At 42.0% G+C, this 23617-nt stretch overlaps 1 protein-coding gene across 2 annotated transcripts in view; it reads left to right on the top strand.

Annotated features, from left to right (window-relative positions):
* The window catches only part of shtn1 (shootin 1), a 34089-nt gene extending 13364 nt beyond the window's left edge, over positions 1-20725 (top strand). For both annotated transcript variants that reach the window (XM_044017908.1, XM_044017909.1), the window contains exons 5-16: positions 1703-1877; positions 4785-4882; positions 7319-7400; positions 7494-7588; positions 7669-7815; positions 10610-10763; positions 10976-11102; positions 12187-12269; positions 16252-16364; positions 17315-17359; positions 19643-19762; positions 19916-20725. In XM_044017908.1, coding sequence (XP_043873843.1) covers positions 1703-1877; positions 4785-4882; positions 7319-7400; positions 7494-7588; positions 7669-7815; positions 10610-10763; positions 10976-11102; positions 12187-12269; positions 16252-16364; positions 17315-17359; positions 19643-19753 — 1230 coding nt within the window. In that variant the 3' untranslated portion in view covers positions 19754-19762; positions 19916-20725. The remainder of the gene's footprint in view (positions 1-1702; positions 1878-4784; positions 4883-7318; positions 7401-7493; positions 7589-7668; positions 7816-10609; positions 10764-10975; positions 11103-12186; positions 12270-16251; positions 16365-17314; positions 17360-19642; positions 19763-19915) is intronic.
* The last annotated feature ends 2892 nt before the right edge of the window (positions 20726-23617 follow it).

Genomic DNA, 23617 nt, shown 5'->3' with positions numbered 1-23617 from the left:
AAGAGAATGCATGTTCCTTCCAGTTTGTCCGATGTAACAGTTGAACAGCTTTATTTACATTTAAATGAAAGGCAGCACATGTTCCGTATGATGATGGTAATTTGTTCCTTTCAAACATTCCCTCTCTGAAAGAGGCTGAAGTTCAGAGTAATTCCTTAAGTCGTCAGTATTTTGAATTAAAAAAGCGACCAGGGCGGGTAAGCAATTTACAACCAGTCCACTCTGAATGTCACTTGGATTCTTAATCTTTTTTCATTTATTTATCTATCTTTTTTTATGTGTGATTAAAAGTAAGATAAGAGGACGTGACCTCTGCAGAGTGCTGGCCCGACACTGTGCCAGCCTTGATTCATCCGAGTATATAATTTTATACAAACATTTCTTGTCAATTGTAGATTATTATGAAAATAATGTGAGCCCGTGTTATGTATTATTGATTGCTTTTCTGAAAGGAAGAAAAAAAACAGATGCAGCCTGAAGGGCATCATCAAAAGATGGAATTGCTGCAATCCGCTCGCACCAGGATGCCATTAATAAATGTTTCTTTTATGACTCGCCTTTTCTATTCCTCCTCTTTTTCCTCTCCCCTGCAGCACTTTTCTTTCTTCAAACGACACCAAGAAACACGCGTAATTGGCATCCATCTCCTTCCCATAGGCTTCATTCATGTGCTGCGCACTGATGGTGTCCTTAATTGATACAAATGGCCGCCGTGATGATTGAACTTGTGCAAGCGGAATGGCCATTGTGGCAGTTTAATATGCAGAGCGCTTCAAATATAGAGATGATCAATTTGTCCAGAATTTCAAGTAAAAATAAGAGGATTTGATCGAAGTTATAATCACACGATGCACAGAGATTCAACACGTCAAAAAAACAAACTGTGATTACATCTAAAAGGAGAGATATTCACTGCTTTTTTTCTGCCCATGCTCCTCTAATGATGTCTGTTTTTTTCCACACCTTATCATCACGTTTGCTGTGCGTCCTGCTATTACAGCTGATTGCAGGGCCAAAGAAAAGAGGAAAATCAGAGCAACATCTCATCTCTGTCGACACGCCACCTCATTTCTTTGCTTGGTTTCCACCGGCTTATCACACACAGCACACTTGTCACTCTATGCAGATTTGATCCATGAAGACACTGTTAAAGGCAACATCTACACACCGCGTCATCTTTGAAGGAAAAGGCCAGAGTTCACTTTATGGTCCAGTGTGTAAGAGTTTGTCAGCAAACACTAGTATGTTGGCATCAGTGTATAGTAGTTTATTTGTATAGCGCCAAATCATAACATACATTATCTCAAGGCACTGTACATAGACAACATCAAGGACAGTAGAGAACCCCAACAGTTCACACACTGAGCAAACACTAGGCATCAGTGGAGAGAAGAAGAAATCTCTGACAGAACCAGGCTCAGAGATGTGCGGTCAAATGCCTCGACCGGTTGGGGTGAAAGGAAAAATGGGGGACAGCGGAGACGTGGGGGACAGAAAGGACAAGAGGGAGATGAGGTAGAGACAGAAGAGAGAGAGACCAGGAGCAGATACACAACAACTGTATCAGGTTACAAGTTTATACAGTTAATGATATCGACTTTTTAATTATAGCACAATAATTATTGAGGCATCATTTTCATTTGTAATCCTAGAACTGCTGGACTTTGTTTGTGTGTGTGTGTGTGTGTGTGTGTGCGTGCAGCTGAATCGTCAGAACCGCTCTCTGAAGAGGAAGAGCATGCTGATGCTGTCTCACCTCAGCCCAGACACCATCGCACAGATCCAGCTGGACGATGATGAGGAGGAAGAGGAGGGCAAAGACATGGATTCAGTCAGTAATGGCTGCCTCTCCCCTCACTGCCAGACCTCCATCTCAGGTACATGTGACATGTGTCCATCTTCACTGTTGTGTTCACCTGTTACACTGTGTGTAGCATCATATCAATATGTGTAGTGACTGTCATTTACACTGCACACGTCTGTATCCAGGGAAAACAAGCGGTAACCATGGTAACACATGCTCAGCACAGCTTAAATGAACAGGTTTAGAGGGGTTTTAGCTAAAGAATTCACTAATGAATCTTTTCGAGGAGCTTCTTGAAGTTTTCAGTCAAATTCAATTACAGATTAAAAAGTGTGTCCACGTCAAGTGCCAGCTGCGGATGTAGAAATGAAAGATGTGTCATGTTAAGATACTGTATATTATGAAAATGAATCAGAAGGGCTGCATATAAACAGTGGATATCAATTGGACTAGCTCACAAAAGAACATGAATGGAGAGGTAAATCATTGCTGAATGAAATCAGCAGTACAGTCACTGACATATCAAGATAAAAGAGAATATTTCTGTGTCCAAAAGTCCACATTTCATTTGTGTGTGTATTACACTGTTGTAGTAACATGATACTTGTGTCAATGGAGGAGTAGGACAGACAGAACGAAATTATGATATGATATGAAATTATCATTGAAGTTATTGGCTATAGTCTATGTTTGTTCATAGTATTTTGTTATTATTTTTTTAATTTTGCCTCTTTAATTGTGTCCAAAAAGAAAGTTGTGATGATACTTTGTTTCTAGGGCCTGTAAACATGAGGCGATCAGGATTCAAGCAAGATTTTAGACATTTTTTAAGAGCAGAGTCTCTTTGTTGCCCTTGTGCCTCATTAAACCAGAGGAGATGGTGTTTTTAGTTTGCTTTGATAAGGCAGTTACAGGATACTGTCATCCCTATTCATCTGTTTCAATTGTATCAAATTTTCTAAAGGTCCCAAGTTTCTTTTTGATGACAAACTGTCCTTTCTGTATATATTGTAACTGGGTATATGTATGACACTGACACAGCAAAATAGCAAAGAGTTTAGTGGCAGGTTTGGCTATTACTCTGTCTTAGATGAGTCTGGAATCATTTGGTAAATTGTTTTTTGACGCAGTATTTTGTCCAGTTTTTGCCGCAGTCTTAAGGTCCTGGTATACTCGTCACATAAAGCGGACCCTGTAAGTATTACAGGGCTTTTATCGTCTGTGTCTCTGCTGCTGCTCTGTTTATCGAGCCTCAGTTTTTACAGCTGACACTCTGGCATCCCCACACCGCAGGTAGGTGTAGTCTTCTGGACAGCAAGCTCAGCTATTACTGTACCTCAGGTGATAATGGAGTCACAATCTGAAGTTGTTGCCCACTGTGGACCTGGATACAAGATCTGGAGGCTGGAAAATCCATAAGCATGTGTTAATGGACAGAGAGCGGTCAGCATATTTGTACTTTGAGGCCAGGGTGGTGAACTGGAGTCAGAATTCAAATGAGGAAAGGTAAGATGTGCGTCTGTAAGGCAGCGCAGAGGGACACGACGCAGACAAACAATCCGTCATACTCACACTCACACCTACTCTCAGTTTAGAATCTCCACATAATTTAACCCCAATCTGAATGTCTGTGGACAGTAGGAGGAAGAAACTCACATTTGCAACCTCCATGCAGAAATTGGAATGGCAAAAGTGAAAGTGGAGGGTAAAAGACAGGGGGAGGAGCTGGAGATGCTGGGATCTTTGTTGGGAGTGACCACAATGGACGGGATTAGAAATGAGCATATAATCCAGGGACAGCTCAGTTTAAACGGTTTGGAGAGTCAAGGCTGAGAAGGTTTGATCTCGTGCAGAGGAGGCACAGTGATTATATTGGACAAAGGATGTTGAAGATGGAGCTGCAGAGCAGGAGGAAAAGATCCAAGAGACTACAGAGAAGGTTCATGGATGCTGTGAAGGAGGACATGAGGACAGTAAGTGGAACAGAAGAGGACAAGATGGAGGCAAAAGATCCGCTGTGGCCACCTCTAAAGAAGTAGATACACCAATGCAACCCTTCACCCTTCACCACCATGTTGCCTCTCCATGTATGTTTAAATGTCTAAATGTGCTGTAGATCACAGAGAAGCATCTGTCACTCTCAAACTCCATGTGTTCTCATTTATCTCTTCTTATTTTGCATTTTCATTTCAAATTTTATTCCACAGAACACTTGTCCCACTTAACAGAGGTCACGGCATCCATCACTGAAGAGTGCTTTAGGTGTCAGCGACCTTTTCTGCTTAAGTAGCCTCTTAAATGTCTCAGCCTGGTCCTGCTGTGAGCACATTTAACAGCAGATGACTGGCAGGAGCTGCTGCTGCTGCTGCTGCTGCTGCTGCTGCTGCTCACTCTATTCTGTTACATGATGGTATATATGAAATGCTGCTGCTGCTGCAGCACATTCCTCTGCTGTAAACACTTTGATTACATTTAAGCGTCTCATTGTGATATTTAAGGCGAGTGAAATCACATGGATCTCAGTGTACACCAGGTCCATGAAAATGAAGGTCATTTTTAATCAGTTTTCATCTTGTAAAAAAAGTGATTAAGCTGCTTTCCAAGCTATTATTAAAAATTGAAATAACCTCCTCACTCATTTCAAATTTGACACAGATGTGATGTGACGCGACAGACATGAAGATCTGGGTTTTTAGAAGCATCTGTACCAGGCCCCTGAGTTTTTGAATAAAATAGACCTTAGGTAAATGTCTCTGTTGTTTGTTACGACGCCACCTACTGTTTCAAGCCCTGTGTTGCTTGATGTACGTAGACGAGGCCTGTGCACGACAAACATGGAGTCATCATTACTAGCGGTGTTGTGTCTGTCCACTGTCTCTCTCCGTTCAGAACAATGAGCGAGTAAAGTTAAAATTAAAATTAAAATTATAAACGTATTATCAACTTGTGTAATCCTGCTTGTTCTGTTTTCTATTATCAGAGTTACAGTGTAAGTTGGAGTTAAGCTGCGAGGAGAAACATCAAGCAGTGACTGGTCTTGAGGCAGTAAAGGAAAAACTGAGGGAAACAAGGGAAGAAGTAAGTTTAAACATTGTTACTTTTCTTCACTTTCACGGTGTCACTGGACAGAGAATTGTGAACTAGAGCTGCTGGACCAAGCATGGGTTTTCCTTTTTTCATGTATGTATTCACCTTGGGATCAGCAGGTGGACAGAATGTGCAAGGAAAAGCAGAAAAGTGGTGTAAAAATAATACATTAGCTTAGAATGAATTAGAATATAGATAATAACTTACGTGACAGGAGTGAGGGCCCAGATCAGAGAGGCAAAGTTTCAACAATGTATTGATCAGAGAAAAGGAAACAAATGAAAAAATGCTTCCATTAGTTCCAGTTCTTTTATAATTGAAGTTCTTTTCCCCTTTTATAACTTAAAGTTAAATTGCAACTATAGACGTGCAGAGTTTAATGCAGCTCCATTAGACCAGACGTGCAGTATAGACATAACTATAGACATGCTGTACTAAATACAGACGTGCAGTATAACAACTATAGACATGCAGAGTACTAAATACAGACGTGCAGTATAATAACTATAGTACTAAATACAGACGCAGTATAACAACTATAGACACAGTATACTGCAGTATAACAACTATAGACATGTATACTAAATACAGGCGTTAACAACTATAGACATTACTAAATACAGGCTAACTATACAGACTGCAGTATCAGTACAGAGCAGTATAATAACTATAGACGTGACACAGATGTGCAGTATACAGGCGTGCAGTATAATAACTATAGAACAGTGCAGTGCAGAATACACATACTAAATAGACGTGCAGTGTACTACAGAAGTATACAGACAGTATAATAAATGCAGTATAATAACTACAGGCTATGCAGACTAAATAGAGACGTGCAGTATACTAAATACAGTGTACTAAATACATAGACACAGTATAATAACAGTATACTAAATACGCAGTATAATACGCAGTAGTATATGCAGTATAATAAATACAGGCAGTGCAGTATACTAAATACAGACGCAGTATAACTATAGCATGCAGTATACTAAATACAGCGCAGCAGTATAATAATAATACAGTACAGTACTATATACATAGCGCAGTGTACTAAATACAGCGTGCAGTATAATAACTATAGACGCAGAGTGCAGTACTAAATACAGACGCAGTATAATAACTACAGACGCAGTATAAGTATACTATAGCGTGCAGTATAATAACTATAGACGCAGAGTACAATCTATAGACGCAGTATAATAACTATGCAGTATAATAAATACAGCAGCGCAGTATACTAAATACAGACGCAGTATAATACAGCGCAGTATACTAAATACAGCGCGTACAGACAGCGTGCAGTATACTAAATACAGATGTGCAGTATACTAAATACAGACGTGCAGTATAATAACTATAGACGTGCAGTATACTAAATACAGACGTGCAGTATACTAAATACAGACGTGCAGTATAATAACTATAGACGTAGTATACTAAATACAGCGTGCAGTAGTAGTACTACAAGTATAATAACTATAGGCAGGTATACTAAATACAGATGTGCAGTGTACTAAATACAGACGTGCAGTATACTAAATACAGATGTGCAGTATACTAAATGCAGATGTGCAGTATAATAACTATAGACGTGCAGTATACTAAATACAGACGAGCAGTATACTAAATACAGACGAGCAGTATACTAAATAGAGACGTGCAGTATAATAACTATAGACGTGCAGTACAATAACTATAGACGTGCAGTATAATAACTATAGACGTGCAGTATAATAAATACAGACGTGCAGTATACTAAATACAGACGTGCAGTATAATAAATACAGACGTGCAGTATAATAAATACAGACGTGCAGTATAATAAATACAGACAGCTTTTTCCCTGGTTTCTTTGCTCCATGAAACCATTTTGATTTAAGAACATTATCATTTCAGGGTTTTGGAGACAGCAGCCCTAACCCTAACCATATCCCTCTTGACCACAACTTGAATATCAAAAGAAAAAAGAGACTCCATTAACACTGAACTCCATCATTGGTTCACTAACAGGAATCCTTCTTCTTACATTTACATTACATTACATGTTACATGTCATATAGCAGACGCTTTTATCCAAAGCGACTTACAATGGAATTGAGTACAGTCAGTGAGGGGTGGAATTGAACTTGCGACCATTGCGACCATGATGTTTTTCGCACATAGGGTACCGGTCTCAACCACTGAGCCACGCCACCCCCACATTTCACCACTGTTGCTTCTCAATAGTGGAACTGAACTGCAGATGAGTTTACACCAGCACGTACATGTCCAGTGTACCTGAACGCTCATGTGAGAAATGATTTAAGAGTTACTAGAAATGAGCTTTGCGTGGAGTTTGTGTGTTGTCTCCATGACACACACACACACACACACACACACAGTGTAGTGAGTCTGCGTCTCCACGTCTCTTTCCATCTGCAGCTGCTGAAAGAGAAACATGACAACACTGTTTTAATTGCTGAGACAGTGCGGCTCAAGAAGCTGCTGCAGAAATACAACAGAGGTCAGTGAGGTCTTCATTATTTTACTCTAATGTAACAAAAGTCATACATTAAAACGGTGAGACGAGAGATGACGTGTAAATGTTGTGTCTCAGTTTCTCAGTTTGCTTTGGAGGAATACAAAGTCTTACAGGACACTCTGGGCCTGGAGCAGAATCTGAGGACGGAGGCAGAGAACTTTGGAAGAGCAGTGAGTTTCATTCTCATTCTCTGTACAATGATTCTCATGAAGATGCAAAGCATCAGCTCTCCTTTGTTTGTCCTCTTCAGATGTTGGTCGAGCAAAAGAAGCTAAAGCGACAGAGTCAGATCCTGATGCAGAACTCCTCACCCAGCCAGGCCCTGCAAGAGGCGCTCAGCCAGATCTCCACCCTGACCCAGGACCTGGAGGCACAGAGGCTGCAGCACCAGCACCAGGTCACCACAGGTCACCACACACAGCACACACTGAGTTCTGCCATCTGTTATTCTGAGTGATCCAATCACAAATAAACTTCAAAATACATCAAGAGTCTTAAAACATGTTTACACGTGCAAAATGTCTTCATTCCATCATGTGAGTGTTCTGATGAGACAAACGTACACATCCATCGTTAAGTTCCATTAGTGATGCAAGTGTTTTACACACGGTCCCATGTTGTCATGTCATAGTCTGTAACTTGCTGTTTCTCAGCTCACTAACACTTGTGCTCTAAAAACATATGGGTTGTTTTCACACAGTTGCGTTTGAGTTGGAGGACAGGTTGTTTCTGACGTAAACACACGCTGCACCGGTCTGCTCGTCCCCTCACTGTCCACTCTCTGTCTCATTGTCTGAGTCTCTGACTTTCATGTCTGTTCATTCTTCTTATTATGGAATATGAAAATACAGCAAAAGAGAAACACGTGATAGAACCAAACCAGGAAGTCATGATGGACTGTTCTGTCAACAATGATCTGAAGGATGATCAGCACGTACCAGTCTTCTCATTCACAATGAAATTGGACTACATACAGTGACATTTTACTCCGATCACCTGTGTCCATGTAAACAGTGATTCATCAACACAAAATGTGGAATCTAACCCTGGAGTATGTTTAGAAATCATGTGACTGAGGAATGTACAGACTGATGAGGGAACCACTTTGTGCCAGAAGCAAAAATGTATACAATAACAAATGAAGCGGCGATGAAATATCACCTAATATCAGCATCTATGATGCTCTTTGTTTCCACCATGTTTATCATTATGCAGTGTCATCGCCAACAGTTGATGGAAACATAGATCAGAACCAAATCTTTGAACATTTGAATGGAAACCTGGCTGGTGACTGCACCTTCAGTGGCCCCTGTGGCCCCCATCAGAGGAGGCACTCGCTCAGTAAAAGCATGTTTGCCAGGAACATCAGGAAAAAGTCCTGTAATGTACACATTAATGTTTCTGTCTACTACTTCATTTTTCTAACCCTAACCCTGCACTGGTGTTTACATGGACACGAGTAATCGGTAAAAATATGTATCTGATTCAGCTGATTCAGAAACACACTTCATTCCAGTTAGCGCTGATATAAGCAGTCAGTCTTCCTGGTTTGGATCCACATGAACGTGGCGTGTTTCTGTTGTATTTACTGCTGTATTTTCATTCTAAACAGAAGAAAGAGGACAATGACACAGAGAGTGGACAGTGAGAGGACGAGCAGACATGTGCATGTGTGCACACACCACAGTCAGATCAGTTCATTTTATGTCCATGTCAACAATGCAATTGTAAATTGTTACATTGTTATTCTGTAGTCCTACATATGTTAGTTTTCTATTTCCACATGATCCTAAAATACAACAGAGAAGCTGTCCCTGGTTAGGGTTAAACATATGTAGGCAGACACCTGTAGTTCCTCTAATTCATTTGCATCAAAATGACATGAATCAATAGAGAAAGTATGGCATCTCGCTCCATTGCTATGCAGATGACAGTCAAATCTACGTGCCTATTAAAAAGAACGATGACATAAAGGCCTGGATGGCTCTGAACTTTTTCAATTTCAATGACAAAAAGACAGAAGTGATGATGTTTGGTGGCACCACTGGGACCCCCTAAGTAGATCTGGGCTGCTTGGCACCGCTTTTAGAACCCACAACCCTGGGGCTTAAAATGGACTCTGATCTGAAGCTTGACAACCAGATCAGGTCTGTTGTGAAATCAAGCTTTTTTCAATTGAGGCAGCTGGCCAAAATGAAGCCAATTCTTTCGAGGCAACATTTTGAAATGGTAATTCACGCCATTGTCACCACTCGGCTGGATTACTCTTAATTCACTTTATGTGGGGGATAGTGCGTCCTCCATTGCCCTTCTTCAGATGGTACAAAACGCTGCCGCGCGTCTTTTAACTGGCACACGTAAATTTGAGCACATTTCCCCCATTTTAGCCTCACTCCACTGGCTGCCCAGACACTTCAGGATCGATTTTAAAATGATTTTATTTGTTTTTAAATCCCTGAATGGTCTTGCCCCGCCCTACCTCTCCAAGCTTCTACATCCATACTCACCCGCTCGCTCTCTCAAGTCAGCTGATCAGCTGCTCCTGAGGGTGCCTAAAACCAAGCGGAAGCTCAGAGGGGATCGTGCCTTCGCTGTCGCAGCTCCAAAACTTTGGAATGATCTGCCTCTGCACATAAGACAGGCCTCGTCCTTGTCAGTCCTTGTCTGTTAAAACCCACCTTTTCTCTTTGACCTTTGACACTTGATGAGACGTTGATTTTTATTTATTTTACTTATTTTAATTTGAATAGAATTTATTGTTTTTTTTTATTGTATGGCTGCTATTTCTTATTGTGTTTTTATGATTCTAATTTATTTAAAATTTTAATTTTGAACCTTTTACTTATTATGCCTTTTATGTATTCTGTACAGCACTTTGGTCCATTGTGGTTTGTTTCTATCTCTTCTATCTAAAGTGCTTAACAAATAAAGTTGGATTGGATTGGAGTAGAGTGCTGATGATCACAGGCCATGAGAGCAGCACCTCAGCAGTGTCACCATCACCACCACTGTATCTGTGTGGCTTTGATGGAAAACCATTACAGCTGAGTGGGATCACCGATCTCTTGTGTTACGCTTCGTTTGAGGAAGAATTAAAACAGTCGCCCTGTGCTCGTCATTGATCATCAGCCTCGCTGCCACAGAGCTGGTGGGGAAGTTCAGTGTATTTACTGTGGTGGGTGTGTCCTCAGATAAAGCAGATGGAGGACAGGCTGAGGAGCTGTGACACTCAGAGGGAGCTGACAGCATTGAGGCGCAAACTGGAGCTTGTGGAGGAGGAGAGGAGGGAGTACAGTGACAAATGCACCAAGACTGAAGTGGAGGTCAAGGATCTGCGCTTTACAGGTGACGATGTATTTAGAGGTGTACAGGGCGTTACACTGTGTACTATAGAGGGAATGTCATCACAAAACAAATAGAAGCACGTTTGAATTAGAGTGTGACCATGAGATTCTCCTCCTGTCTTTTGTCAGCACAGAAGCACATCAGCTGTTTCCTTCATTCTCCACTAAAATAGTTTTCTGCTCTGTGTGTTTACTGCAACTGGACGTGGCTAGTTGAAGAGCTCCAGAAGAAGCTGCAAGCAGCTACCAACCCACCCCCTGCTCCTGCTCCTCCTCCTCCTCCTCCTCCTCCTCCTCCCCCCCCACCACCTCCACCTGCTCTGGCCTCCAACCCGCTCAGGTTTGATCACACTCTGTTTGCTCAAAACATCATCAGCTCTACTTAGATTTAGTGTCAAGAAATGCTAACAAGCGATGGTAAGGTAAGGTAAGGTAGAGTACACCTGACCAGCTCAGCTATGCCAAGTTCCACTTCACTGCTGTGGTCTCCCGTCCGCCCGCTTCCACACAGCTGGAGTCAGAGACTCGTCTTTTTTTTGGGTTCTTCTCACACGGAAATCTGCTGTAAATGTTGTAAACACACCAAACAGAGCAGTGTTTGTACCGAGCGAATAAACAGGAGCATGCTGAGTTCGCGAGGACTCTTTCTGTGATGTAGTAAAGTGAAGTATGATGTGGTGTCAACACGGGATCTTTTATTCTGAAAAGTAAACCAGATGTTTTATATTCCTACTTCCTCTCCCGCTCTTGCTGAATTGTGCGACTGTGCTGCGATATCCGTGGGGAAAGTACATACAGCCATTTTTAACACAAAATACGAAATTCAAATACTTTACGCAAAACTACCAAGACTTGGACCTGGATCACTAAATTATATTACTAGATAACCATATACATAAAAAGTGGTTTAGGGGTTTAGTTCCTCTTCTGGAACTCTTCTGCAGTGTGTTTTTCCATCTTCATTCAACAGTAAAAAGCAGCAGTAACAGTAGTAATCAGCAGTCACAGTGAGGAGCACAGAAGCAGCTGCATATTAAGTAGCCATGTGTTTCCTCTGTGACGTGCAGCCAACAACAAAAGCAGTGGTATCACCACACCCTAACTAGGAATCACAGCGATCAAACAACTCAAATTCAAATACTTAGTTAATCACAATACTGTGATTTGAAGCATGCAGTGGCTTCTTTGACATTTCAACTTGTATATTCTGTAAAACGAAAGTCTCTGAGATGTTTCTTTGTTGCTGGTTTACTGGTGGTCGGTCACAATGATATTCTTGTGTATATGCAGACACAAAAATGTTTGGTAGGATCCTCAAGTCTTTACAGAAACACGGTGTTAGTGAGTGGATAACAGGAGTTATGTCATATGTGTAGTAGTTCCCTCTGAAAGCAGAAGCCGTTGTTGTGTGTCTTCTCCCACAGCTCACTGTTGTCACTGATCAGAAAGAAGAAAGACCTCAGCTCTGACATCCCTCTGCTGGTCCAGGACTCTGCCAAGACAGCAGGTATTATATACTTGTTATAACCCTTCAGGTGCTTTTTACACAAATCAAGAGCTGGAATGAGTAACGGATTCACAAAGGAAGGTTTTATTACACGCCTGCGGGGGAGGGCAGGACTGACGTGCTATGGTGCCAACGGAAACAAAGCCTAGCCTTCACTACATACTAATCAACACAAAATAATAATAATAATGATACATTTTATTTTCGAGGGCTTTTCTAAATACTTAAAAACACTTTACAGTACATAAAGCAGCTAAAACAACATCAAATGGTAAAAAATCACAAAGAAAAAAAAGACACAATGGACTGAGCTAAACATTATAAGCAATTTTAAAAAGGTGAGTTTTTGTCAGTGACTTGAACATTGGAAGGTCGGTGCAGTCTCGGATCTGTTTGGGGAGTGAGTTCCAGAGGGAAGGGGTGGCAACGGAGAAGGCTCCGTCGCCCCAGGTTTGGTGCTTGGTCCTGGGAGGTGGAGTCAGTAGGTTAGCATCGGATGAGCGGAGGCTGCGGGATGGGTTGTGGCGGTGGAGCAGGTCAGTGAGGTAGGAAGGGACCTGGTTATGGAGTGCTTTGTGAGTGAGGAGGAGGATTTTGAATTGAATGCGTTGTGGGACCGGGAGCCAGTGGAGGTTCTGGAGGACGGGGGTGATGTGGTCGTGGGTGTGGGTGAGCAGATGGGCAGCAGAGTTCTGGAAGTACTGGAGTTTATTTAAGGTAGTTAAAAAGGATGGTAAGCCGTACAGGATGCTGTTGCAGTAGTCGATTTTGGAGGTGATGAAGGGGTGAATGAGGGTTTCTGCAGCGGAGAAACAGAGTGATGGTGGAGTCTGCGATGTTTTTGAGGTGAAAAAAGGCAGTTTTGATGATTTGTTTTATGTGGTGTTCAAAGGAGAGGTTATTGTCAAAGATGACTCCAAGGTTGCGACTGTGAAGGGATAGGGATGGAGACAGGGTGGAGGTGTCGACAGGGTGCACAGGGTGGCACCTGCCACTTCCCTCGTGTTTGTGACATCTGTTCTGGTCTGTGGTGTGGATGTAGAGGTCCCCTGGTACCCTGGTCTGGCTTACATCCTTCCTCCCACCACATACCTCAGGAGCTGACCAATTCCATCAATACAGTCATCAATAAGAGGTAATGACATGCATCTGGGACCGTGTTTATTTTACCAAAGTCAGTAAAAAATCTTGGGCTCCCCTGGACTACCAGGTACTGCACATCCATACTGCATCACATACTTTATCTCTTTTTTCATGATCTCCAGGACTATGTCATGTGAGATGACTGAAGTCAGTAACCCAACAGAACCAAGGGAACACCATCATCCCAGTCCTTTAGTGAATCAAAGCTTTTATTTGTCTGCACAACATGGATTTTAGGGTCTGATGAAATAGTTCTAGAGCCCACTTCAGGATGATTTCAGGGCCAACCCTTTGGATGTGAATCAGTGCCTCGGTCAGACCCACCAAACAGAGAGAAACACTTAACCAGTGATTACTGGACCTGTGATTTTTGGCAGTGGGACTTCTTCTGGGAACCTGGTGGAAACACATTATGGTTAGTAAAAACAGAGCTTTGGTTCCCCTACTACTGGAATGAGGCTGAGAGGAGCAGAGGGTTGACACACAAGTGCGACAGTGCTGCACCACATCGGATCTGAGTCCTGTCTAAGGATTCTGTTATGAGTCTTTGTGACACGACCACCTGATGAACCACACCCCAGTCCTCATCCTTTGTCATGTCACTAACCCACCAGCACCAACAGATGACTCTGCATCAAGAATATAAGCTACTTTCTTCCTCTGAGTTGATCCTTGTCTAAGAACAGCTGAGTGACATTGTGAGAGTTGGGCCAGGATGTTGGGCCAAGTCCTCTTCCACTCCCTGAACAGGACAAAGAGGTTGTTGTGTCAATGATCTGCTCTTGACACAGCTGCATGGGCAGAATAGGTCATTTCCATCTCCAGCCTCAATGATGCTGCATTGCCGGCGGAAGTAAACTAGGTCACTTGATCACCTGCTGCAGCATTCTACTCAACTTTCTGTCTGGTCACAAAAAAAGACCAACAGGGCTACATCCCATCCCGCCTTGAAACTGTCACAACAGACTCTTGCACATCTGGGTGGGGAATACTGTGGCAGAACAGGACAGTGTGTGATCAATGGTCTGTTCTGGAAGCACAGGAGCACATCAGTGTCCTGGAGCTATGCATCTCAATGAAAACCGCCTGATGCCAGAGCTCCCACGTGGGAATCTGAGCAGCTGTTTGTGTGTGACGGCGGTCCTAGTCATGGTCATTGGATTATTGACACCGATAGTGAATGTTTACCATCAGGGGTCACTGGTCATTCTACCAGGGACAACTCCACATCGTGGGTAGTACCACTGGAGGACATCTGGTGCAGCCTCATGGGCAAAGCAAAGCACCTTCTGCAGATCTGCTGGCTGTGGCCCTCCTGCTCAACCTCCACACAGTAAGCTGTATACTTGGGATCCCTCGTGACTTTGCTGGTAGTAGTCATCGCGTGCTTAAAGCACTGCCTCTGGCGGTCAGTAAGGTCACTACATGTAACTAGGTAAGCCTTCTCTCCGGTCCATGTGTGTTGGTTCTAGGTACTCCACCTTCACATGCACGTGAAATATCCAGTGCTTCAATCATTCAGGATTCATAGAACCGTGGTTACATGTGTAACTTTCATTTTAATGATGTGGGGCCTCACACATGACTGTGGTTCAGTGGTAAAGCATCATTATTATTATTATTATTATTATTATTATTATTATTATTATCATTATCATTATTATTATTATTATTATCATCATAACAAAATATTAGTGTTTAAACTGAAATAACTTATGTAATGAAATATTTAGTATTTAGCTGTATCTTTTCTTCCTCCCTGCCATGTATGTTCATTTGGTATTTTATTCTCCTTAAGACTCCTGTGGCTCCTGTGTTTCTTTTCTCTTTTTCTTTTACAATTCATTCCTTTCACCTCCTCCTTTGCAAATTACATCTGCATGGAAGGACAAACGCTATAGCAAGTGGTGCCTGAGAAATTCAGACTCCAAATTTCCATCACTGGCCTATTAGGTCACCATGACAAATTCTTCAACTACTGCAAACAAAAGGAAGGAGCCTTGACTTGTCAGAGCAGATAGGTCATCAGTGTTGACTGAACAGCCTCATTTTGATAAATGCTTTATGAATATGTGAGGCGAGGCCTGAATTAGGCACTATGTAAATGGTATCTTCTTCTCTTTCGAGCACTTTTAGGAAAATATTTCGCCATTACTCTCACACTAATTCTTTTTGTGTGACATTTTAAAGACATTTGATCAAGAATAGTTTGACTGTGTGTTCTGAATGGACTGTGTTGGAAAATTAAATATTCACATTTCTTGACCTGTAGACTGCATAATTAGACTTTTTTTTCTTCTCCTCTTGTGCAAACTTGACAAATTCTTTTCCTCATATGAAAATCTGGTGAATAGCGTTTGTGTTTTGTACGAGTCCATCGTCATTCCAACGGAAGCTAATACACCACCGAGGCTCTGAACTCTACAGGTGTACTTTGAATACCGCAGAATTACCACTGTCCCACCACTACAGCCAGATCCATCGTTCAGCCTGCACTTGCGGCATAATTCGTAGGGAAAAGCTGGAGTTTCTCCAACCTAAACCCTGGTTTATTGGCCCAAGGCTCGTGTCATTTTTAAGCATTGACGTGCAAATGAGTTCTATTTCAATTGCAAAGCTAATGAATTACACATTACCTCTCAAAACCATTTCAACTCATTTTGCTTCTTGGCGACGTTTCCCCACTGAGGCAGTTCATGTCAGAGGAGCCACTCAGTACACAGAGTCCATTCAGGAACACCAATACATCTGTGTGTGTGTGTGTGTGTGTGTGTGTGTGTGTGTGTGTGCGTGCGTGCGTGCGTGCATGCGTGTGTGTGTTTGTACGTGTGTGTCTCAGAACCAGAAGTGAACGTCAGACAGCAGGCGGTGGATGAAATGATGCAGCGGATCAAGAAAGGTGTTCAGCTTCGCCCGGTCAGCAGCCGCTCAGCCAGCAGACCCAGGAAACAGGTGACACAGATTCTCATTCATAATAAAGAATTGAGTCAAATATTTGTGAGACCACAGTATTGAAGCAGGAGAGACACAGGATAAGATAAGATAAGATAAGCCACTGAATTACGAACATGCACAGTCCATGTTCCAGAAGCAAGTCAACAGCACTAACCACAATTGTGCTGTGTGTCCCTGTAATGTGTGTTTCATTGAGGAACAGTGGCGCTACGCTAGTTAGCTGTGAATTGAGCTCAGTGTATCTGAGGAAAATCATTTCATTTTCCTCCTTTGATTCTTATATTTATCTTCCTGTGACCAACTTGAATCTTTCTTGTCTTTAATTCTGATAAAAATGATTTTCTTGAAGAGACAACATCATGCACATGCTGCACTGTCTGAAAGTCACAAGACTGTTGATCCCAAAGCCAGGAAGAAGCTTTTAGAAATCCGAGCACCAGCATTTAAATGTACAAGACAAACTGCAGAGACGGGGAGGAGACATTAAGACCTGAACCCAGACAGACATTAAAGAAAATGTGTTTTCTCTCTAAAAAATCACCAACCTAAATTACACTTGTGTGAGGCCTGAATGAGTGGGTTTTTTCACACTGTTGAGCAGCTAATGTGCAGTGCCTGTAAATCCATCAGTGTGTGGGATTACCTAAGAGCACACACATGACATACAGCCAAGACATCTTTCAGTGTGCGTGCTCCTCCACCTCAAATTAGATAGCATTAGGACCTGCTCTGCAAGGTAATTAGAAATAATGAGGATGGGAAAATTGACGTGACTCTGAGTGATTGTGTGTGTTGACACATTTTTGCGTCTTGTAGAAAGCAAACGTCACCGTGCCTGCATACAGCAGCGTCTTTGCTGATTGAGGCAAAATAAGTATAATGGCTCAGGCTGCTCTTTATTTACCAAACCTTTCTCTCTCCTCTTATTTCCCTTTTGTCCGATGCAGAGGCTGCCGTCTAATTCTGCCATTCAGGAACTTAAAGGAATCATGGTAATGACCCAACAATCACATTTCCACACACGCCACTGTATTTACACAAGTCAGGAGATTTTGGGCATCATGCAACAGTATTTTCATAATCTCATTTTATATACCATGAAACACAAACACTGAAAAACACTGAAAAAAGAAATGTTGATATATTAATGAATTACGTTCATTCAAACTAAAGCATAGAAAATTGAGTAGGAATTCACTTATTTTATTTGGGTATTAACTGAAGTCACTTTACAGTGAATGATGAATGCTATTTGTTAAAAGAGCTAATAAGCATAATTACTGTAAAACAACAAAGGCTAAGGCCTAATCCACACAGAGCCGTTCCTGCACAATCTTTTTCTTTTTAGTTGAAACCTTTTCTGTAAAAACAAATCATTTCAACAGACAAAAAAACCCGGACTCATGTGCTGGGCACAAACCTATTTGAATAAGTTTTTACAAAGTGAACTGACCAAACTAACTCCCAACACAAGAGGAGGAGGAAGACGACGGCGGCGACACAGAGAGAGAGAGAGAGAGAGAGAGAGAGGTGGAATCATCACGTCTTTAATGTATAGGGTGGCGTTTTTTTGAGGTAGGAAGTGAACTTATGTGAACCATGTGAAAGGATTGAGAACATAATAATAATTTAACAAATGAACGTGGGCACCGTTGCATCCAATCTGCACAAGCACATCATGTTTTCTGTTCTGATGACATCATCATGTTGTATTTTTTAAACAGATTCAAAACATGACGTCATTTTCATCATCTCAGTAAAATACAATTGATGAACAATTGATGTTATTTTATTAGTTAAATAGTTACTACTTAACTAACTATCACCATCAAATAAATCTTTCAGGCCTTAAATCAATTTTTTAACAGAAGCACAACTAATGTGATTTTCCTGTGGCTTTAATGATGAATGATGGTGATTTGCTCTTCTCGTGCACACACACACACACACTGAAATGATTAGAGGTGGTAAGTGTGTTTCGTTTGTGCTTCTCTGCAGTTGTGTTGTGTATGACTGAGTCAGGTATAGATGAAGGTGCTTACAGGTTGTGTCTCGGCTTCACAGCTAAATGGTTTTACCAGCAAGCTGTCATTAATGGAAGTCTTTCTATTAGCATTTACATAAGAAGGCCAGTGGGGGCGCTAACAGAAGAGGAGAGCAGAAGATGACTGTAAGGAGCCGGGCCGGGTCCTTTTCTTAGCTGAAGTCCAACAGAATCAAAAGAATTAGTCTCTGTTTTCAAGGTGAAGTGGTATTAGATCATTCAGACCACTTGAGTGTGAAGGCTGAGCACAACTCTCCTGTACTAGAGTGTGAGGAAGATTCACGTCATGGAAATGACATTAGTGTTCAAGGAGAGAGGAGCAGATATATGAGCGTCAGCATTGTATCACTAAATATCACTGGATCAGCTGTAGAAAAAGAAAAAGGTGCGACATGACATATAAACTACAGTCAGATAACAAGGACGAGAGGGAGGGCAAATGCTAATGGCTGCCACACAGTTGGACCAGATGATTGCTAGTTAGAGTTAGAGTACAAAACGCCATATTAACGGCTGCTGTAGACTCTAAAACAGCTGCTGTAGACTCTGAAATGGCAATAACAGCTGCTGTAGACTCTGAAATGGCAATAACAGCTGCTGTAGACTCTACAACAGCTGCTGTAGACTCTACAACAGCTGCTGTAGACTCTACAACAGCTGCTGTAGACTGAAGTGGCAATAACAGCTGCTGTAGACTCTACAACAGCTGCTGTAGACTGAAGTGGCAATAACAGCTGCTGTAGACTCTACAACAGCTGCTGTAGACTCTGAAATGGCAATAACAGCTGCTATAGACTCTACAACAGCATAAATCAAAGTCTTTGATGTCTGTCACTGATGTGTCAGTCATGTCCAGCGTGTACATGATGATTGATGTCTGTCATAAACATGGATCATCTGCTTACTAACAATAATCCATCTGCACTATTTAGCATGTTGTTCTCTCTCCACATCCATTTATTTGAATCATTATTTCATAATTATAAAATTGCAGAGTTGAAAATAACAGTAAGACGATAATGGCTTCAAAGTAATTAAATATACAGTCCATTAGTGAAAACTGTGATTTTTAATAACAGCAGACTAATTGCATGTGACAGAAGAATATATACAAGCTTTAGATTTTGTTTTTCTTTTCCTAAATCATTCAAACACAACATTTAATAACTAAAGCGTTCTGTTTTTTGGCCTCTGTCTGCCTGTCTGTCTGTCTGTCTGTCTGTGTGCTTAGGACCATTTCAACAGATCGTCCCCTCAACCAAAGGCCGCGCCTCCATCCACCAACAGTGATGACGAGCTGCAGAAGATTCTGCTGCGGCGACGAGGAGCGTTGGAGAGCTGACCCACGACAGTAAGCTTCAAGAACAACAGTCATCACCACAGCAACCTATCCAGATGGGTCACATGTCAGGACAGTGCTGCTGCTCTGCTCTGAACACAGCCTTTGTGTGTGTGTGTGTGTGTGTGCGTGTGTGTGTGTGTGTGTGCATGCGTGTGTGTGCAGGTCTCCACTCCACCGGACTGAGGTGGACCCTGAAAACACAGGCTGGATGTGTCTGAAGGCAAAAATCAATGTTTATCATGTCATCTGTCTGTCTGTCTGTCTGTCTGTCAGGAGTGTGCAACATGACCATGTGACCAGAGAAACAAAGTTCTACCCAGAGATGAAGTAAAGTCTTGTTTATTTCTGGTCAAAAAGTCCTGGTCAACAAAGACAGGATGCACTTTGTTTAACTTTTTCTTTTGGCTCCTCCCTCTCTCGAGGGCATTTCTCTGGACTCCTGTTGTAAAACCTGCTTATTTCCCTTTGACTCCTGTTGTTTATTGGATGATTGAAGTCTGAAGAAACAAGACATATTAACACTTGAACAATGTATCCATTCAGCAGCATGTGAACATGCATAAGCATGAGCTGAGGTCGCTGTCACAATAAGTTTAGAACATATTATGAGGAGTCAGTGTTGGACAAGCAGGTTGAGAGGAGGGTCAGAGGTTAGCAGGAGCACACATGAAAAAACACAGGGATCATTCAGCTCTTTTTTCTCATACTAAAGGGAAAGCCCACGTTATTGTTTTGCACAGCGAGTGAACAATGAAGCTGGATTTTTTGCAGCCTTGAGTATTTCTTAGAATGACTGTGTCTAGACGAGTGGTAACCTTGTAGCCACCCAGTGAGCAATTACAGGCCACATTTGGGTTCCACCTCTCCCCTCACTCACTCATGTAACCACCGCCATTTTATGTTCACCAGACAAGATACCAATTTTCAGCAACTTTGATTTTAAAATTGTAAAACAATAAAAGGGTAAGAAAACTGTGTGTGTGTGTGTGTGTGCGTGTGTGTGCGTGCGCGCGCGCTCACCCTCAGTAAAAACATGGCTGCCAATGGGGACAGCCATGTTTCAAAAAAATCTAAATGTCTCGTTTCAGTGTTTGAAAGCCTTTGTTCAGATTGACCTCAGTGACACAAAGTGACCACACGAGGCAGCAGAGGAGCAGCAGCGGTTCACAAACTTCAGTTTCATGTTGGAAAAGTCTGTCATGACCTTTGAACCCTGATCATGTTATTCGTTCATGTGGGACTTATACTCACATTCATATTCAGGCCCCCCCCGTCTTGGTTAGTTTGTGGTCACATGTCAGATCATAGTCAACAGATACATCAGAACATTAAAAGAAAAACGTCCACCATCGTGTCATATAAACATAGAACCAGAGATTTGACACCACGGCACACTGGGGTTATTAATCCACTGCTGCCTCCATCACTAACTTTATAGGTGTTATTTTGTGATGTCTGTATTTGAAATATTACAGCAGTGACACAGACTCACCACACGAGGCAGCAGAGGAGCAGCAGCCCCTTTTGTCCACACCAGCTTAAAACAGTGATAGTGACTTTGGTGCAGGAAGTGATTCCAGTGTGTTTCAGTCAGGAAAGTGAAAGGTCCAACAATCTAATCTAATAGCCAGTGATGAACATGTGTTCCAGCATATTAGATTGTATTCAGTGTGTTTTTGTGAAATTCTGAATAAATAAAACTAGGATTGATGTTCTCACTTCTCATTCTTTGTCAGCAGATCCTCCTCAGGTGGAGTCACAGTGGGGGAGGGGGGGGGTCCTTTCGGCCCCGCCTCCTGGCACCTGTGCACTTTTCCCAGACACTTGGTGGAGAGCGAGCAAGTGTAACACGAGAGCCGTGAACTGTGGCCAACGTCCGTCACTCATTGTCCGCTGCCCTTAATTAAAGTGTTAGGCTTCATTAAACACAGAGGTGCAATTTCCAGCTTGAACAGAGAAACAGAGCAGTTTCATCAGCAGTGCTCTTCAAACACTCTTAACCTGATTTAACAGCAGATTTAAGTCACAGCAGCAGGAACAGGAAGTGCTCTGTGAGGAGATTAAAACCAGTCTCTTGTGGACAGTTGCAGGAGAAACGTATCACGTTATCTTTTTGTATCATTTGATAGCGACATAAAGTGCAATATTTCTGTATGGCTGTACAATATAATAATATCTGAATATTTGAGTTTTTATACCCAGATAAAGGAGAAAGTTTCTCTGGATTCATTCTCTGTAACTACACTGTAAAATAAAACAGTTAGAAACAATGAAATTGACTATAAACATGGTCAAATTCTGCAATAACACAAATAATTATGCTTAAAATTAAAGATGTGTTAAGTTTATTAAATCTAATTTCTTATATATAATGTAGGGATGGAAACGATCAGATGTTATGACTGCAAAATACTGGAAATTTGCAAAATCATATATTGCGATATACTCACGCAACAGCTCCAGTGAGAGTGAGCACTTTGGTGCCATCTAGTGGACAGTTGATTATTTTATGCTAATCCACAGCAAGATTTAATGTTTATTTGTAACATCAGTTAAAAATGATTTGTTAAACAAATGCATATACTTGGTTAGAAATAATTGAGATATTTCACTGTATCAATTTGAATATTTAGTGTATCTCACAAATGTATTCAATAATAAATATGATAAATATCAATGTAACAGGAAAAGGTTTATCATGATATAATGATATCAGACATCTAAGAGCAGATCTTGTCCCGTGTCACAATTATAGATGTAAATATTGTGTTGAGAATGGAGTCAGTTTTATTGGATAATTTCAAGGAAAAACCAAAAATGTCAAAATCAAAAACAAATGACATAAAACCCTGTCCAATGCCCACGCACGACAGATCTCAACATCATGGTCATTAAATAATAAGCGTGTTCCACTCTCAGTCCGGCATTAACCAGTTCTTCCTCGTCAGCCATCTTGGCTGTGGACAGTATTTATGTCCAACCACAAACAATGAATGTGAAAAAACTTCCCCAAGTCCATGGAACCACATCTTCAACCCATCAATCAGTAAATGTGGAACAGAACCCACACTCCTCCCCCAGCCCTGGATTCAGATGTGCTCTATTGCACCCTGCACAATCCTCCACTGGAGGTCTGCTCAGTTGTCCACGGACCCCAGAGTCCGGGCCGAAGAACTCTGTCCACCTCGTCTCCTTTAACCCTGCCAAAGAGTTCATGTTCAGAACCTTCGCACAGACCTGCTAGATGTCTTTCTTCCCTTCAGCATGAAATGTAGGTAACTCCAGGTGAGGAGTTGTGAAGGACAGCAGCTGACCTCCTCCCCCCTGCCACTCCCCCACAGCTGGGGTGATTGACAGGGAGGGAAATCTGTACTCGGTGCCCTCAGTCCATTGGTCACAGAAGTCTTTGTCTCTTCACAGACTTCCTCCACCACTCTCTGAGTGATGTTGCTGGTCTGTCTCAGGGTCTCCACAGGGTCTCCACAGATTCTCCACAGATTCATCCTGATCAGGTGCAACCAGCCACTCTGAGGTTGGCTCTCAGACTGGCAGACTGGAGAGATTTGGTCTGGATGAAGTAACCACATACCCGGAGACTCACTGATGTTCCTCTTGGTCTGTAGAATGGACCATGCCTGCAGTACTGAGCTGTACTGCACAGTGTAAGACTGGAAAAGTCCACACTCTCTGGTTGTAGGAAGAAAAGCTGCTTGTCATATCCCAACCTCCCACTCTCCTCAGCAGCACTTGGGCAGTGTCTCACCAGCGTGGGCCTTTGTGCAGCTCTCAGTCTGAAGGAGGGAATCTTTGCCTGGATATCAACAAGTCGCTGCCCTCCTTCAACCACAGGCAGCCAGAGCACTA

This window comes from Solea senegalensis, unplaced genomic scaffold (genome assembly GCF_019176455.1).
Source record: "Solea senegalensis isolate Sse05_10M unplaced genomic scaffold, IFAPA_SoseM_1 scf7180000016018, whole genome shotgun sequence".
NCBI classification, from domain to species: Eukaryota; Metazoa; Chordata; class Actinopteri; order Pleuronectiformes; family Soleidae; genus Solea; species Solea senegalensis.
Note: the sequence above shows the minus strand (reverse complement) of the source record. Positions and strands in the feature narration are given on the sequence as shown.